This window comes from Xiphias gladius, chromosome 15, assembly GCF_016859285.1.
Source record: "Xiphias gladius isolate SHS-SW01 ecotype Sanya breed wild chromosome 15, ASM1685928v1, whole genome shotgun sequence".
Classification (NCBI taxonomy): Eukaryota; Metazoa; Chordata; class Actinopteri; order Istiophoriformes; family Xiphiidae; genus Xiphias; species Xiphias gladius.
Window position 1 is genome coordinate 3,696,223 of NC_053414.1, and position 18,054 is coordinate 3,714,276.

An 18,054-nucleotide genomic window follows, 5' to 3' on the forward strand; every position below is an offset into this window, starting at 1 on the left:
ATAAATAGAAAAGCTCCGTAAAGCTGTGGAGTTCACAACTACCAGAGACCCCTTTCACATTACACACTCACTCGATCTGTTGTTAATATCAAAATGTCGATTAGTGCAGCTTTAACTCTTTGGACTCAAAGCAAAAGCACCTTTTCCTCCCATAGTCACACACAGACAAACAGGAACACACAGATTCCTGCTGGAATCAGGGACTCACTTTTCCCAGTGATATCGTAATCTGTGATCTCGCTGTGTCAGTGAAACGAAATGTGATTCAAAGTCGGATTAATTCATCAATAATACAGGAGCTGTTTTGACTTGACCAATGGAACCACCTGCATCAACATGCGTTATTCGCTAGGTTCAGTTAAACCTGAATAAACGCAAGAATGATCAGCTTTGTCACTGTCAGTATGAACGCGTGAACCGTGAAGCTCGCTGTCACACGGTCCCGAACAAGAGTGGGTGAGTCTGTAAGTTTTTATAAAATGACCCCGTGAGACCTTCAGACGGCAGGAACTTTGTCCTTCATCCGCCTTTTCCCGGCAAAACGAACACAACATCCTGCAATCGCTCCGCACAAAAACAAAGGAGAGGAAACGTACATTCAGAGTCGGACAGGTCCGTCAATAATTTATTGATGGTTGACTCGGCGGTCGGACTCATATTCACGGTGAGGGTTTCAGACTCTGCAGATTAGGGCTGTCGGTTTTTATTTGAAATTCGACCCATTCAAACGTAGGAAGAATTAAATATTTGATCTGTGAAATTTAAAATCCTCAGTGTAGAAGTCGAACACCGAGGATTGTCCTCCATCTGCAAACAAAGGCAGCACGGTCTGGAGAAACTTGTTCATGTGCTGGGGCAAACAGCAGGTGGATCAAAATGAAAACATGTCTCACAACTCAGTTACAGTTATTCACCAAACGTTTTCGGCTATCTGGCGTTCATCGGGGTGGTGAACAGTTCATCCATCGGCCGTGTGACTGATAAAGCACCATAGATCCATACAAAACAGCATATTATCCCCTTTTTTTCATGAATGCTATTTAGAAAATAGTTGATTGATGCGTACAAATCTTCTTTGCCGTGAGAAGCTCTTGTGTTGCCTTTGCAGTTTGTTTTGGGTCATTATCCATCTGTACTGTGAAGCACCGTCCTATCAGTTTTGCAGCATTTGGCTGAACCTGAGCAGAACTCATCCCGCTACTTACTGTCATCAATAAACACCACTGATCTCTGACGACAAAACAAGCTAATAATGTCTTAGAGACAGACAGACAGAGAAAACAGGGAGACCGGGGGCTGTTTTTCGATCACAGTGACCTTGATCCACCGGAGAGGTAATTTAGTGTTTTCGTCGGCTGCGTCTTTTGAGTAATTTGAAGTCTCATAATGACATCGATCACTGTCTGTGAAACAGCTTTGGAGCACAGCAGAGAGCACAGAGCAAGTCGACTGTTTGACGCTGTCAAATATTGTTATCAAAAACGACTCCTCTGCCTCCTCCCACGCAGACCGCAGCTCTGCAGCTGTTAAAAATCTCATTTAAAGGAACAGTCTGCCATTTTCTGGTACGTTAACATATGCAAACAACAAACTTGAGTTAAAACCCCGTAACATCTGCCCTTTGTTTCCTCTTAATGACCTTTTAATGTTGTTAATCCAGTCAGACAGAATCATACGGAATCTGTATCTTCTTGTTCCAGCTCTTCACGCAACCATATGATGTTTACACCGAGTAGAAATATTCAATAGTCAGGACTCCGCTTTGACACCGCTAGCTCAACTCAAGACCCACTTACTAGCTTGTTCCGGAGCTTTCAACTGTGTATCAGACAGTCTTCATCGGCGGATGGCGTGTGCTCAGTTGTCGTGGAACTTTACGTGTTTTTAAGCCTTTTTTCTAACAAAATGAACATTTTTCTAAGCCCTTTTAGCAAAGTCCTTCCTCTTAAGCTCGTGCTACATGGTTCAAAGCCCTGGAACGTGCTAGTAAGTGGACCTGAAACTGCCGCTTCCAAGGACAAGAATTAACTCGCAAGCTCCCGTGTTTTTATGAGTGCATCATTCCATTACATGGAAATATTATAGATGCCTTGTGCATCATTTTAAACTCATTTCCCCACAAACGTGTATGTGGTGTCTTTTAAAACTGTGGCCTTTAAATTAGAATTCAAAACGATTTTTTGTGTGTTCTAACAAGGTTTTGCTGCACAGCAGGAGTTTGTGATGACTGAACCACACGCGAGCTGCTGCATGTCGCCTGAAAAATAAGCAATCATAAACCATAACGGGAAATACAGACCCAATTTACACCAATGTCTACAAATAGTGCTGTTGGAAACAAATCTTTAAAACCATCAGACAACCTGACCCAGATGTATTTGTTCTCCGGTGTTCGTCCCTGTCAGTCGGCCTGAGACTGATGTGAGGTTGCAGTATTTTGTTCCGGTGGTTTCTGCTCTCTCTCTCGTCGGAACCCTGCGAGCTCCTCCTGTTTTGTGTGATTGATTCTCTGTTTCGTCTGCTCCGTCTTCAGCCTGTAGTTTGATGAATGTGGTGTCATTTTCCCACAGTTACACAAACACAGCTCATCAGTGTGAGAAACAGTGACTAAATGTTGACCATCGGGCTCCAGGCTCATATAAAACAGCTGGGCATCCTCGCTTGTCATGTTTGTCTGGATGATTCCACCTCAGTCATGCAGGGACTCTAATGTGGAGTCTTAGGAACAGTTTTAATACACTCTGAACAAAACAAAAAAAAAGAGTTTGGATTGGATTACATTAGATGAGACTTTGAAAGTTTGTAAATGGATAAAGTGACTCATAGCAACAAATGCTAACAGATTCACCGAAAGACAGACATGAATAACAGGAATAAAACAGTTGTAATGTTATAAAACAACACCACCAATTGATACCGTACCATCAGTACTGATTGATACCATCGCATCATCAAGGTATTCAAAATAAATGCAGTACGGCACTTAAAAAGTCAGAGAGAAGTTCCTGTAGTTTAGTCCAGTGGTCAAAGAGGGTTAGTAATTTGAAAAAAACATTTTTTATTTTACCTAAGGTCAGCTAACTAGTTTTTGGCTTGGCAGCCCTATAAACGTTAAGGTCGGCGACTGAATGGCTGATAAAGTTACACCGCTGGTCAGCCAATTGACGCGTGACTAAGGGCTGATGTTTCCTCATTGGCCGTTGCTCTTTCACAATGAGTTGGCGCAACCAGTTTCTATTGGTTCATCAGGCTGAATCAGGCTGCTTGGCTTAGTTTAGCTTACAAACTTGTCGATATTTTCAAACAGCGCGTTTCAGTGTTACGGTTACGAGAGAAAAGGCTTTTAGGATGAGGACCAAGTGATTTGTTTGGCAAGTGTAACAACTGCTACAGAGTAGCTCTCTGACTGCAAAGGGACAAATAAAAACACTGGCACACAAAATGTGCAAAATGTGTGCAGGGCCTTTAGGAAACAACACAGTCAGCTTTGACTTTTATGTCATTGTCGTAATTTTTAACTTTCCCACTGTGTTGTTTGTTGTTTGACGTTTACTGTTTACCTGCTGCTGACCTGTGCTGGTTTCTCCCGGAGACTCACCTGGTCTACGTGTTCAGGAATAACCGTAGGTACTACAGAGTCTGATCGTAACGCTGGAGGTGACCGCGTTCGTCAATGCGCCGCTCTCTGCTGTTCGAACCCCGTGAAGCTCGTCAGCGTTTCACAGATTTAGAAAGGCCCGTCTCTGATCCAAACAGACAGACAGCCATCCTCTCCGTTAGCAGCCGCTTCCTCGGCGATGTGATGAGGCCTGACATGTCGCGGTCTGGTGTGGTGGAGTTCCTCGCTGAAATATTAACTGTACTGTCAGATCAGCTGGACTCATGTCCTCCCTGCTGTCTGCTACTGTCTGCACACATCCAGCTGCTCAGCATGATGCCTGATTCAGCCTGAAAGTTGGAGGAGACTGCACTGATCCTGCAGCTCTGCACAGTAATATTTTTACACCACAGACAATAATGTGTGTCTGAGGTGTGTAGTAAACGTGTACGTCAGCGTTAAACAAACCAGCTACAATAGACGGTAAAGCCATTAGATTAGAATCACTTTGTTAAATCCAAATTCAGAATTATAAGGCTCCTCATACACCTGCATCAGCTTTAAAGGGAAAACCCCCCAAATTCTCTCTACAAACAGAAAGTTAACACATTTTTCATCAACAACCTCAATTGTTAATATGTAATTAACTACACTCATGTTTCCCAGTGAGTTTTAGAAGGGCCCACCAAGTGCTTCTATGTCCTGCAAGCTGTGTGGTGTAAGAACAGTAATGTTGTCCATTGTCTGTCCATCCGATACTTTTGTTCAAAACAATGTGTATTGACAAAAGCAGGCAGTGAAACTTGGTTTCAGTATTAACACTAGAGGTCACCAGAGGATGGATCCTGATGGTTCTGGTCACTCGGACCACTTTAGTTCCACCGTCAAGATCATTTCTCCTTGACCCAAACCTCTGTGCGTAAAAAAACATTTCAAAAACTTCCGGTCAGATGGTCATGAAATGTCCCGATCTTATTCCTGCTCTCCAGAGGATGAACCCTGTAAATTTTAATGAGCCCATTACCTTTTCTCTAGCACCACCATCAGGACAAAGTTTATATTTTTTGCTCAGCTACTTTTAAGACTCTGAGAATAGAAAGATCATGAGTGTATTGTTTGTTCATACTGTGGCTGTAATAAACACTGCTGCCCTGTCCTTAGGGGATGCCACCAGGGACAGAGACTGTTTGTGTTTTGTTCTGGATTATTCTCAGGTGCCAGTAAACATAAAGCTGGTGGTTGTTACTAATTAATTTTTCAGTTGTTAAGCTTTAATGCGGCCAAATGTCCAAAACATGTGATAGTCAACTGTTATGATCATAGCTGTGATAATAATATAAAGATAAACTGAAGTGCTTTACAGCATAAAGCCAAAAGCTGACAAAAAGTCCAAACAGTGATGTCTCATTGCTATTAAAAGCTGAATGGAAAGGAAGACAGACAGTTGCTAACAGATATACTCCAAAGGGGTCTGCACGGACCCTCGCACATGAGCAGATGACAAAATTTACTAGACCTGGACCATTGCAGGCACTAGTAGCTCTGCAGAAAGTATAGTTTGGGCTTAACTGTAGACAGACAGTTGGTGACAGAAAGTTACATATAGCACCTTTAACTACTTTATATACAGTTAGACAGTTTAGTCCAGTGGTTCCCAACCTATGGGTGACCCTTCAAACGATCACCAGATAAATCTGAGGGTTCGTGAGATGATTCACTGATCTGTTTTCAGTTTTTGGTCTTTACTTCACTATATAAGTAAAATATTGGATCATTTGAACAGTTAACAACTCAGAGACATCTGACACATGACAAGGAGACTCAACTACACACTGGTTTTATATAAGAGACACAACTACACACTGGTTTTATACAAGACACACAACTACACACTGGTTTTGAATAAGAGGTCACACGCCTAAGAGGTTGGGAACCACTGGTTTAATCTTACTTAATTCAAATTCAAATTGCTCTCAAGTACAGTAAAAGTAGTTTTTCAACAGTATCTAGCAGTGGAGGCCAACAATGAGCTTGTGGAGGTTTTCCAGAGCAGAAGGGGACGTCTGCTGGATAAAAGCTTTTCCTCACTGAGCACAAGGATGAAGGGCTTTAATGTTGACAATTTGTCTCCTTCATCGGAAGCTGCTGTCCTCCCCTGTCAAATCAGGATCTAGAGTCTGTTAGTCTGGATCACATTCACACTCTCAGCCTTCCAGAAACTTCATCAGACACCACCCCTGACTTTAAATCCCAACAAATGAAAAATAACTTTTTTACCTTTTGCCTTACCAGTTTTCCATTCTGTTACATAGCCTTCTGTACAATTACTTACTTGTAAATGACACTAAATGTATGATTCATTGCTAACATTGTTTAGCATCGGTGAAATGCAACTGAGATTAGATCAAAAGTGCACAGCGTCTCCAGAAAAGTTAACTTCTAACCAAGTTTCACTTCCCGTTGGTGAGTATTAAGCTCTGCAGTCAGGGGATTCATCCTGTTCTGAGAGGTTCTCCCTCGGGGGCTGCTGTACGGAAACTGTACTTAGACTGTATTGAGGCTGGAGTGCAGGCTGGGTACAACCTTTTAAATTCATGAGGAACACTGAAGGAAGCTGAGTGTTTGATTGACCCCCCCCAGCACCACCACAGCCCCCTTCTAACAGTTTCCTGGCCCACAAAGTGTCTGTGAGCTGCTGGAGGCTGATGGAAAGTGGTTGCTATGACAGCCAGCATACTGGATCCAGGATGAGAGTTTGGGTTATTAGCATAGCGAGTGTGAGTGTTATAATGCTTACTATGACATTAGGATGGTATCTGAGAGGAAGGACAGAAATAGCTAGTCCAGTTTTTTTCCAGAACATCCTTCATCTCTCAGTGCTCTCAGACAGACTGTTCGCTGCCTCTGTGAAGGCACCAGGAAAGTTATTGTTACCGTAAATGGTTAATTTCCAAGATTAAACCACCTACATAAATATTTTCTATACTTACATATACCAGCAGACTAACACACACCAGCAGTGTATGATGATCTAATATTTAAAGCTGCATTGACTGATTTTTTTTGGCCCCGTGTTTGCAGAAGAAACAAGCTGTGAACACATCCTTGACGTATCATCACATTTTAAGTTTATATGTAGACCTTGTTAGCAAAAAGTTGCTTATTTCCACATCCAGAAGTTACAGTGCAACATGATCCTTCATCTGGAGTCATATATGTGTCCACCTGATGAATCCAAGTCCAGTATTCCCTCTCTTTTAGCTCTGGTTTTGGTCTCCACCAGCACCTGAGGGAAATATCTGGCCCTTTAGCTGCTAAATGCTCCAGTATGTTCATCAGCTGGTCTCTGACTTTGTCTGTCTGCTGTTTGCTGTAGTGGACAGTGGCTTTTTACAGCCATTTCTCCGAAAACAACGCTTTGAGAGTGGTGAGACTGAACCAGAACCGTAAAGCTCTGGTCCCAACAGATAATCTCTGAGCTGAAACTCACTATAAAGCTCCATAAAGCTGAGGGGAGCTGCAGATTCAACGGGTAATTCTCTTTTTCCATTGTCACATTGTTATCACATTGTCATTTGATACATTATTATTATTATTATTATTATTACATTAAATAATAATAAATAACGGTCCATCGTAGCTTTAAGCCTCCACACCAGCAGTATTTAGACTTGCTCCATCATGCGTCAATGCTCGTTGACGTGTCAGCATATGACACTGTTCCAGTTTTAATTTGCATTAATGTCCCAGAAAAGCATCGATTTTATTACACTTAGGACTGCAACCAATGAATATTGTCCTTGTCCATCAATCTGTTGATTATATTTTTCATTAATTGTTTAGTCTATAAAACATAGGAAAATATTGAAAACTGTCCATCACACTTTGTCAGTCCAAGGTGAAGTCTCACTGAAATGTCTTATTTTCTCCAGCAGTCTAAAACCCAATGATATTCAGTGAAAAACAGTTGAATACCAGAGATGTTTGACATTTTTGCTTGATATTGGCCTTAATTGAATAGTTAAATATAACAATTGTGTCTATTAACTTTTGTCTTCAACTGATAATCAGTAAATCTACTAATTGTTCCAGCTCTAATTAGATCTGATGCATGAGCACTCCTCTGATTCGTATGTTGAAATGATAAAACTAGGTTATCAGACTTTTTTTTGGGCTCTTTCTACAGCAGCACTCGCTCAAGATTTCATACTTTGAGAAATAAGCATCTTTTTTTCATTGAACAAAAAGAAGCGAAGTTGTCATATGTTGAATGTTGTCTAAACACAGCTAGCAGAACGAAGACTTTGTCTGAAACTGGAAAAAATGATGATTTAAATCGCAAACTATTTCATCAAAGAACACGTCACCAAGATATTCAATGATAAGGTTTTTATAAAAATAATAAAAAGGCAATATACAACGTATATAACTTACATAGCCTGCACACTCCAGAGGGCATGATTGGAAATGGGCAATGGAAGATAAATGATTATGAGATTATGCGAAGAGATGGTGTAAATAAAGGCCAGCTCCAGAGAAAAGTTTGTTTATTAGTATTTCCAACAATAATGAACAATAATGACTTAGTTGTTTCTCTGACTTTTATTATTAGAGTATGTGCTTTTGGCTTGTTTATACCTGATACTTGTCGCTGAAGACGCATTTCGGTCAGGATCAAAAAAAAAGAAAGAGGTTAAAGACGCAGCTTTGCTGAGATCTAAAAGTCTGTTTTTCTGTAGACGTGAGGAAGATCTGGATTAAATTTAAACGTCTGTTTGTGAATAAATAAATGTAGCTGTGAGCTTCTGAAACCTTTCTTATCTTTTATCCGGCAAGATAAAAATAACAAACACCTCAACTGCTGTGTGCAGCTTCTCAGCGGTCAAGCTCCAGACCTGGCTCGCGGCCTTGACATGCTGATGCTGTTTCAGCGTTAGCTCGGCCCCGCCGCTGTGCTGAGGTTGTGCCGTAAACTTTTATGAAGGTCACCGTGAGTCCTGGAACGACTCTGGCACTTTGAGCACACTGACAGCAGCTCAGTGGAGCTGACTCTGAGTAGTTGACGGCAGGTTTCTGCTGCTGCTGCTGGTGGACAGGGTCGGTATTGATCCGGTGACTCCGGGTCCATACTGCTGACAGGCTGTGAGGGAGTGGGTGGCTGAGTCAGGGATGTACTACAGCAGTTTGTATTAATGAGCTGAGCTGTGGCTTCGAAGTGACACTAACAGTTAATCTGTCCATAGACACAAAGACACATCAGGGCCCGTGTTTATCAACCTGCTAAAAGTAAAAGTCTGGACTCCAGTGAAAGATAAAAGTAAAAATCCTTCACTCTTACTCACAAACTGAAGAATAAAAACTATTAAACTTCTTTTGACTTAAAAACTCAGACGTCAGTTAAGCTGGTTCAGAGTAGATCCTCGACGGCTGCAGTACAGAAACAGCCGAACACGCCGACGTAGTTACTTTCCATCACTGTTGGTGGTTGTCAGTTTCACAAAGGCAAAACAAAAAAAACAAAACGGTCTTTACTTCCTGTTTGCAGCGCTGCTGTACGCCACCATCTTCGGTAATGTCACCACCATCTTCCAGCAGATGTACGCCAACACCAACCGCTACCACGAGATGCTCAACAGCGTGAGAGACTTCCTCAAACTCTACCAAGTCCCCAAAGGCCTCAGCGAGCGGGTAATGGACTACATCGTGTCCACCTGGTCCATGTCCAGAGGCATCGACACGGACAAGGTAACACCTCAGTTCTGCTGTCGCTGTCAAAGTTGGCCGATACTCGCCGTCATTTCATGTCCTATTTTGATTGGTCAGCAGTCACAATGTGAGACTTTGATCCTAAATTTCAAACACTGTCTGAAATTTCTGCAGACTGTTTTTGGTCACCAGGGGCCCTTTAGTGAGGTCCGTCACTGACGTTGGGCGACAAGGTCTGGCTCATAGTCTGGTGTTGGGGTCAGGGCTCTGTACAGGCGAGTCAAGTTCTTCCGCACCAAACTGGGAAAACCATTTCCGTTGTCATGTTGAAACAGGAAAGAGACTAACTTGAACTGTTGACACAAAGTTGGAAACACACTATTGTCTAAAATATCATTGTTGCAGCATTAATATTTCAACCAAATGGGCCCAGACCAAAAGTCCAGGTTTGTCCGCGTACTTTTTACAATAGAATTTCTTTTTGGACATGTGTCACAGTATAACTGATGCTGTCCTGGTCTGGCTCTGCGTAACCTCAGGTCGATCTGACTGTGTCTGCAGGTGCTGCAGATTTGTCCCAAGGACATGCGAGCGGATATCTGCGTCCACCTCAACAGGAAGGTGTTTAAGGAGCACCCGGCGTTTCGGCTGGCCAGTGACGGCTGCCTGCGAGCCCTCGCCATGGAGTTCCAGACCATCCACAGCGCGCCGGGCGACCTCATCTACCACGCCGGAGAGAGCGTGGACAGCCTCTGCTTCGTGGTGTCGGGGTCACTGGAGGTCATCCAGGACGACGAGGTGGTGGCCATTTTAGGTGAGGAACTTGACTGAGAACTGAACTCGAAGCCTGGTTCCAAGAACCTTCAGGTTAGACTTTAGGGTCCTGGCAGTTTTGGAAGAAGTTTTCAGCTTTGATGAGATAATGAAACAAGACTTGGTCAAAGCCTAGTCTATGGCTGGATCCGCCCTTCATCTGCTTCTATCCTCCTCTCTGTTCTGACATATACGGTGATTTAATCCAGCCGAATTCCCCATAAAGCTGCTCTCATCTACATGTTAGTCTGTTTCTGTTGTCAGCCAACGGAACAAGTGTGAAACCGAGACTGATGGTGTAACTTTATAACTCAGTCAGTCAGGAGCATTCGTGATCATAGGGCTGCCCCCGCTGATGCGGTTCAGCCAGAACGAGAAATCTAGCTCTTAAAATTTTGCAAATAGAGCGCAACAGTGTTTGCGATGATGATTTATTAGTTGATGTTTTGTTTTCTCTCATCAGTGCCATTTTGAGGGGCTCCAGCTGTGATGGGTTTCTCTATCTCTGTTGAGAAAAACCAGAAATCAGAGATCGTTAGTAACTTCACTCCTTCTGCAGGCTGAAAACGCCGTTAGCATTAAGGCATCGTGTGTGACGAAGTTTCTTTTTCGGGCTCAGCTTTCTCCCCTCACAGCGCTGACAAACAGAAGTGAAACCACTGATTATCTTCTGGTTTCTCCTTTAATGGCACTGTGTCCGAGCAGGCACTACATACTGAATGCATCAGTGGTGCTTAAGAAGTTCAGCTGATTTATTTATAGTGGAATCTAATACATTTTTAGAGTAATCTTGTCTATCGAAACCCCAGTTTACATCCAAATGTTCATCTTTAGTTCACAGAGTCAAAAATGTGTTTTTTAAACACGTCAAACAACGAGTCCATTGTTTCCACACGTGCTTCCCAAACCTCATGATGTGGGTAAAAGAGCATGAAATGTTTAAATGTATAAAATCAGAAAAGCAGGAAACCTCTCAAACACACACACCTTCAGCAGAAGAGTGAACTCATGTTTGCTCCACTGTTCCACAACGTGTCTCCCAACCTCAGGCCCAAACCTGAGAGAGCGGGTTTGGTTCCAGTCACCTGTCAGTCAAGTCGCACCTGCCACTCGTTCCCTCACTCGCGTCTTCTCCTTGCATCTTATTCCCTCCCGCTGATGATTTGAAGTGGGATGCAGGGGAAAGATGCGAGGAGAGCTTTAGGGAAGCGAGACGTCACAGCTGGATCACAGCTGGATCAGCTGTCAGTCGGGTTTTACAGCTCTGTCGGGGGCTTCTGTTGGTCGGCTCTTTATATTTGCTCACTAAGCTCTGCCAGTGCACCAGTGTTTTGTTTTTTTATTACGTCTCTCTTCATGTTCCCCGTCACAAAAACTGTTTGGCAAACACCTGCACAGTTATTAAAACACTGCATTATTCTGTAGCCCGTGTAGAGATCAGTCCAACTACAGCTGACTTCGCTGCCATTTCTACTGTCAGAATACGCTTCTTAGAAATCCTAGTTGTTTGCGTCTGTCTTTATCTATATTCTGTTCTAAAATTCAGGACTTAATTATGCAGGTTGTGATTGGAATGTTTTATAATTTATAAAAATGATGTGTTAGGGAAAGTGTAAATAATGTAAATATATTTGAATTAAACTCAGTCTCACGTGTGATTGAGTGGAAATGAGGAGAAACAGTTGTTCTCCCCCTGCTCCTGATATAAGATCATCCACGATTCAGATCAAAAGGGGAAATAACCGTTCAGGAAGAGAAAAATCTTTCTAATGAGTGATTCAGATCTTTTCACTAGTGAATCTGAAAAACCAACAGAAGCTCCAACTAAATTTGAAGTAATAACCTACCCCTCGAAGGTTAATAAGATCTGCTTCAGCTGGATCAGAAGGGGAATGTCAGCGTGTTCTGTTCGCGGAAGTAGAAATGGATCATTCAGAGCGAGTTTGTGCTGCTGCCAGCTGGCACCGCCTCCGCCTCTCTCCAGAGGAAACACCTGAGCTCTGAAACAAAAACACCGAATCCCGCGGAGTCACCTGCCACGAGCAGAACAAAACACTAAACGCGTTTACTATTTCCGTCAGTGTGCGCAGGAATTACGCTCCAGGGCCCTAATAAGCAAAACATCATTTTTATGCATGGATTGTTTTGTTGTTTTTTGTTTTTTCCGAAACATGCTGCCTGGTGTTTGGTTTTTGGCGGAGGGAACGCGCTCACCGGTTCAGAAACGCACTGAGGGAAAGACGATGGAGGAGGCCGCTGAGGTGGAGAACGGCTGAACGAACAGCTGTCGGAATCATTATGCAGCTCACTCTGGGCGTTGGCAGAACCTCCCAGCTCTTTACCAGCTCCCTGATATTCAGCAGTGTTCGGGCGTCAACACGAACCGCGTCAAACATCGGAGTTTGTTTTTTTACAAACTCGCTCTGAGGCTCTGTGGATGTCGCTGCTTTGGTTCGGACTAAAAAAATCTCAACAACTTCTGGATGTTTCATTAGATGTGGTTCAGACTTTCACGTTCCCAACGGAAATGAGCCCCACTAACTTTGGTGAGCCAGTGAAATTTCATCCAGTCATAAGAAGAGCACAGCACTTTTCTTAACACAGTAAGAACGAGCTTTAGCAGAGGACGTGAGCTACCGTGATAAAATGATAAAGTAAAACTGCAGAAAAGGCATAAAAACAATGAATAAAATAACCAGGAGGTATAAAATCACACGAGCCAGTTACGAGCTTCCAATCTCGAAGGTATCAGGAAGCCAAAAGAGGAGTGATAGCGACGATCTCTTCTGGAACATTCCCCATGAATGGACATAGGATTTTAACAGCAAGATCAGGGCATCATAACTAACCCCCACACACACACACACACACACACACACACACAGATCTATCAGTGACGCTGGTGTGGTCTTGTAGGGTCATATCCAAGTGGAAAAGTGTCGGGCGCAGACGGAGGAAGAATAGCAGTGTCTCACCCCAGATATCCTCATCCGTTGTCATGCTGTGGTTCTGCTCCCATGAGGATTTAATATCACACACAGAAGGGAATTTAACTCTGGGATTAGACCGAGCTCTGTCGTTCGGCATCCGTTGCACTATTGGGTGCTTTTTTGGGACCTGTGGGGTTTCTCGATACTGTAAAATGCCGAGAACATTGCTTCTTTGACTCGGTTATTTTGACTTGGGGGTGTTCACATTCCATGTTGGATGCCCCTGCTGCTAGACTTTGCTCAGGTCTCTTTTGAAACCGAGTTTTACCTGGTTAATAAAGGATGCTTGCGTGTTCCCTATTTGTAGCTGTTTGTTAAGAAAGAAAACCACGCAGACGGTGTAAAGTCCAGTCTGTTGACACCTCTGCGGCAGAGCTACTGGAAGATGTTGTAGCGGTTAAACATTTGTGATATCGCTCACTCAGAATTACAGCCAGGAGGCTGGTCATCCTGCCACCCTTGTTTTGTTTTTCGCTGTGACTGAGACGCTCAGAGGAACTCAGGCAGGCCGGCTGCACCTCGGTGACCTGCTTCTGCCCTTCAGATCTCTGGCTCTTCTTCCAGATGATTACCAGAGGAGATGTGTTATCAGTGGAGCGAGTCAGCCTCAGTTCCTCTCTGGATAAATATTTAGATTTTTGAACAGCAGATTTCTCAGTGAGCCGTGCACCGCTGCCTCTGTAGTTTCACATTAGAAACTATTTAAAGTCACCGTGTTCACCTCAGCTTCACTTCCTCTTTTCGCATTAAGACAGATGTTTTCTCAGAGCAGTTGCAGGCTGCATCAAAACCATAAATGTGTGTTTGATAAATGTGCGTTTTCACCGCGGCGCTCTTCTTCTTCTTCATTAATGACAGCGTTTATCATTTTGACCCTCTTTCTGTCTCCACCAGAGACGACAGAAGAGAGACGACGAAGATGTGGATGATAAGTCTCAGATCGGCCTGGCGTGTTTCAGGCAAATTCCGCTTGTTCCTCCGCAGAAACGCAGACAAATCTTTTCAAAACATGCCCGGAGAAAGAGACTGACGCTGTAACAATGATGAGGATCAGACCACCGGGACTCAAAAACACCGATGTTTAGATGTAATCTGTCATAAAGTTACACTGCAAAAAAATCTCCATCCTAACAAGTTCTTTAGCCTGATAATATTTTCTTTACTGCAATTGCTCCATGTGATCTAGTTTATTCTGACTCTTAGACAATTTTATTTCATAGTTACACACACACACCAAAAACAAACAAACACAGAAACCAGAAAAAATGCATTGCGACACTTATTGTCCAATAATCTGCAAATACAATAAAGGCTACTTATTTTAACAATGAGCGGATGATGTAGACGTTCATTTTGTGGAAAATTCCTGAAACGAGGAAAAATGTAGAAAGTTAGAGGGAATTTCATTTCTTGATTTCAGAAAATCTGTCCTGAGCTGAAGAGGCTTCTGTCGACTTTGATCAAAGATATACAGAACGTAATAAAACCGCCGTCTCGGTGTTCAATGTTGTGTTTTCACAGATAAATTTGAAAGGCTTTATATGTCAGGTCCTGGATGTTTGTCAGCAGCAGCAGCAGCTGCTCTGCAGCCGTCCGTGTGAATCTCGTGCGGCGGTTTCTGTCAGCCTGAGTGTCACTGTTATGATTCAGCACAAAGCTAAAGCGGGAGGATGCTGGCACCAATCAGCCGACGCCGAACAGCACGGTAACGCTGTTGTTGTCGAGAAAGGCTCACGGGTTTTCAGGTCTGTGCGAAAACAACAGTCAGCTGCCCATCTGGACTAGTCACACAGGTTCTGCTTGATCTTATCATTGTTCCTGTTCTTACTGGTCATTAAATGACCCCCTCTGAACTTTACGCCATGAGTGATGGAGTGACAGAATCTGTAGTGATCGTTCAGTTTATCTGAAGCAGACGTGAGGATTAACGGTCTGAGTTAGACAAACCAATTTCCCTGTTTTTGCTGGACGTTGTGTCTGGAAAGTGGGTGTTGTCTTGACAACATCAGATATTCTTTCTGAACGCGGAGAGTACCGGTGTAACACGGTCTTCGACAGAGTGTTGCATTACAGGTTGTTTGTAGCTGGCGAGTGTTTTCACTCCTTCAATAGTGAGTCTTCCAGAGTAAAAGAGTAAAAGTGCTCGGTCGGCTCAGTTTAGCCTGCAGGAGTTTCCCAGGGCTGGTGTAACATGTTCTGCTGCCACACAGGTAATAACCTCATGAGGGCTGAAAATGAGGCCGGGTCTCCCGACGTCGTCACTGCAGAAATGAACCAGGGAGAAAATCTGTCAAACGGCCGAGAGTCACGGCCGTCGCGGACGACTGAGCTCAGAAAAATGCAAACTGACGCCTCCACCGTCTCTCTGAGGAGACCAGATCCAGTAACGTGGCTTTTGACCATGTTTCATGTCTCACTAATACGAGATAAAGGGCTTCAATGATCAGACCTCTCTTCTCCTCGAATTAATGAGATATCAGGGAACAACAGGATAAGTGTCAAAGCGTTTCATATCCTGAGAAAAAGGGGGTTGGGAGATGCCTACCTACCGTAGTGGTCTCTTACCAACACGGTAGGTAGGTATCTTCCAAAGTGACAGTCTATAGTAGAAAATTCCCTCTTTGTGTTTCCCCCCCATCACTTACACCAGGAGCGTATTAGAAGTGGATCTTTCAGTGGCCAGTATTTCCAGCAGGGATGATCACGGCAAGGAAAAGTTGTTTCAATTTTAGGTGGGATTAGAAAAATTCTGAACCTGTCCTCTAAGTGGCCGTTGCATCCAGGGTTTTACCTGTTTCCACCAGGGCCTGGCTGCTCACTGAGGGTTTGATGTTTCCTTTACGTGTTGCTACAAACACGTTTGACTGAGTTAGCTTGCATCGTACGAGTATGCGACGCTGGTATGATGACATTGCATAACTAAAGGGTCAGATAGAGTCCAAACCAGGTGCACATGCAGTTCTGTTTATATTACGGTTCAGGATTCTGATCCGGTGTGAAAAAGCTGTTCAAATGTTCAAATGCAAAGTTCAGACCAGTGTCTGATGACTACAACCGAAGCCATACGCAGGTCCCTTATTGTGAAAAGCAGCTACAGGAAGTGTGGAGTTTGCATCGGCAGCATGTTGTCGCTGCTGTTTGTCGTTGGTTCGCTCTCAGTCCGACTCAAACGTTCAGATAAGCAGAGAAAACCTCATATGTTTTTGTACCCGGTCGTTGTGTTGTGACTCCAGAGATGCAACGATTAGTCGATTAATGGATTAGTTGCTCGTCAGAAAAATAATCAGCAGCTGTTTTCATTTGCAACTAATCGTTTGAGTAATTTTTCAAGCGAAAAAGTGCCGTTTTCAGCCTCTCGAATATTCTTCTTTTCCGATTTTCTCTTTTTTTATATTCTCTTAGTAAACTGAATATCTTTGGGTTTTTACACCTTGGACTCGAGAGAAGGCGGGATGGATATTTTTTCTATTTTCTAAATGATAAATAGAGAAAATAATAGGCAGAATGAATCATAATGAAAATAATGGTTAGTTGCAACCCTAAAATGTTTTGGGCTTTTATCATCTTCAAAGCTTCAAAAACAGGATTGGATTTGGTGGAGATGTGAAATTTGTGACACTGCATTGACGCCTCAGATCTGCTGGTAAAAGCTGCTAAAACCTCCAGGAGGGTTGTTGTGGAGGTGAGACAGATCCGTGACCTGTCTGTCTGTCTGTCTGTCTGTCTGCAGGTAAAGGTGACGTGTTCGGCGACGTCTTCTGGAAAGAGATGACGTTGGCTCAGTCCTGCGCCAACGTCCGAGCGCTGACCTACTGTGACCTCCACATCATCAAACGAGACGCGCTGCAGAAAGTTCTGGAGTTTTACTCCAACTTCGCAAACCACTTTGCCAGAAACCTGGTCCTCACCTACAACCTGAGGAAGCGGGTGAGTCAGTCCACGTCATCCTCTCACGGGCTCACTCAACTGGGTTACACTTTATAATACAGCCCCACACCTCACAGTGTAATGTAGCTTCCTGAATCAGGTACCAATAAAATATTTACTGGTTCCCACTGATGTCGGTGCATCGGAAGGAAACGAGGGAGAAACTACCGGGAAACAAACCTGAAATTTGGGGGGAAAATGGTGTTTTCGTTTTACGTAATGAAAGTGTGAAAAGGGGAGAACGGCGAGATTACGTTACAGCGCACGGACCTCATGCGTAGTGTGCAATATAAAATATCAATTGTAGTTTCGCTCATTAACAAACATTGCTGTGTGTGCGCGTAAGAGAAAACACAGTTTCCAGGGGCACCTTCAGCAGACGGCTACACCCACACTACTGGGACTTCTTAGTCATATTTGTGTCTCCTACTTCACTGTGTGGCTTGGAGTAAAGACGAGTCGGGAAAAATGCGTAAAAGTTGGCTTCTAGCAGGCAGGTTGATCCAGCACCGCCGCCGCTCCTCACAGGTACACACATCATGGCTGTGGCAAGTTTCTGTAGCATAGTAAAGTCATGTGGTAATACAACATATAGACGTCGGTGGATCAAACACATCTGATCTTTAGCGTTTGATAAAGAACCTCATCGTTGTTATTAATCACACAGTACGAAAAAAGGTTGCTAACGCCATTGTTCTGTACCCGCGGGTCCCCAGCATTTACAAAAAAACGTGCTATATATGGTGTAAATGTATTACTCATTTTCTGTTAAATACTCAGTCGTTACACTCTTGTTCCCCACAGTCTTCTTTTCTTCCACCGTGCCAACATTTAGGTGCCAGTAGGAACCAGTCAATATTTATTGCTGAGTGTTATCCTGAACTTGAAATAGCTCCACTAAGATTCTTCTGTTATTTTTACTTTGTTTAAACCTGTATTTACTCAGGATATCTTCAGTCCCGCTGTAAAAATCAACAGCATCCTTAGTCTGTCTTTTCTTTAGGACCCGGTCACAGACAG

At 43.4% G+C, this 18,054-nt stretch overlaps 1 protein-coding gene across 1 annotated transcript in view; it reads left to right on the forward strand.

The window, feature by feature from the left end:
- The window catches only part of kcnh1b (potassium voltage-gated channel, subfamily H (eag-related), member 1b), a 60,837-nt gene that overhangs the window by 27,596 nt on the left and 15,187 nt on the right, over positions 1-18,054 (forward strand). Inside the window, exons 8-10 of the mRNA XM_040147171.1 lie at positions 9,144-9,343; positions 9,866-10,118; positions 16,838-17,034. Coding sequence (XP_040003105.1) covers positions 9,144-9,343; positions 9,866-10,118; positions 16,838-17,034 — 650 coding nt within the window. The remainder of the gene's footprint in view (positions 1-9,143; positions 9,344-9,865; positions 10,119-16,837; positions 17,035-18,054) is intronic.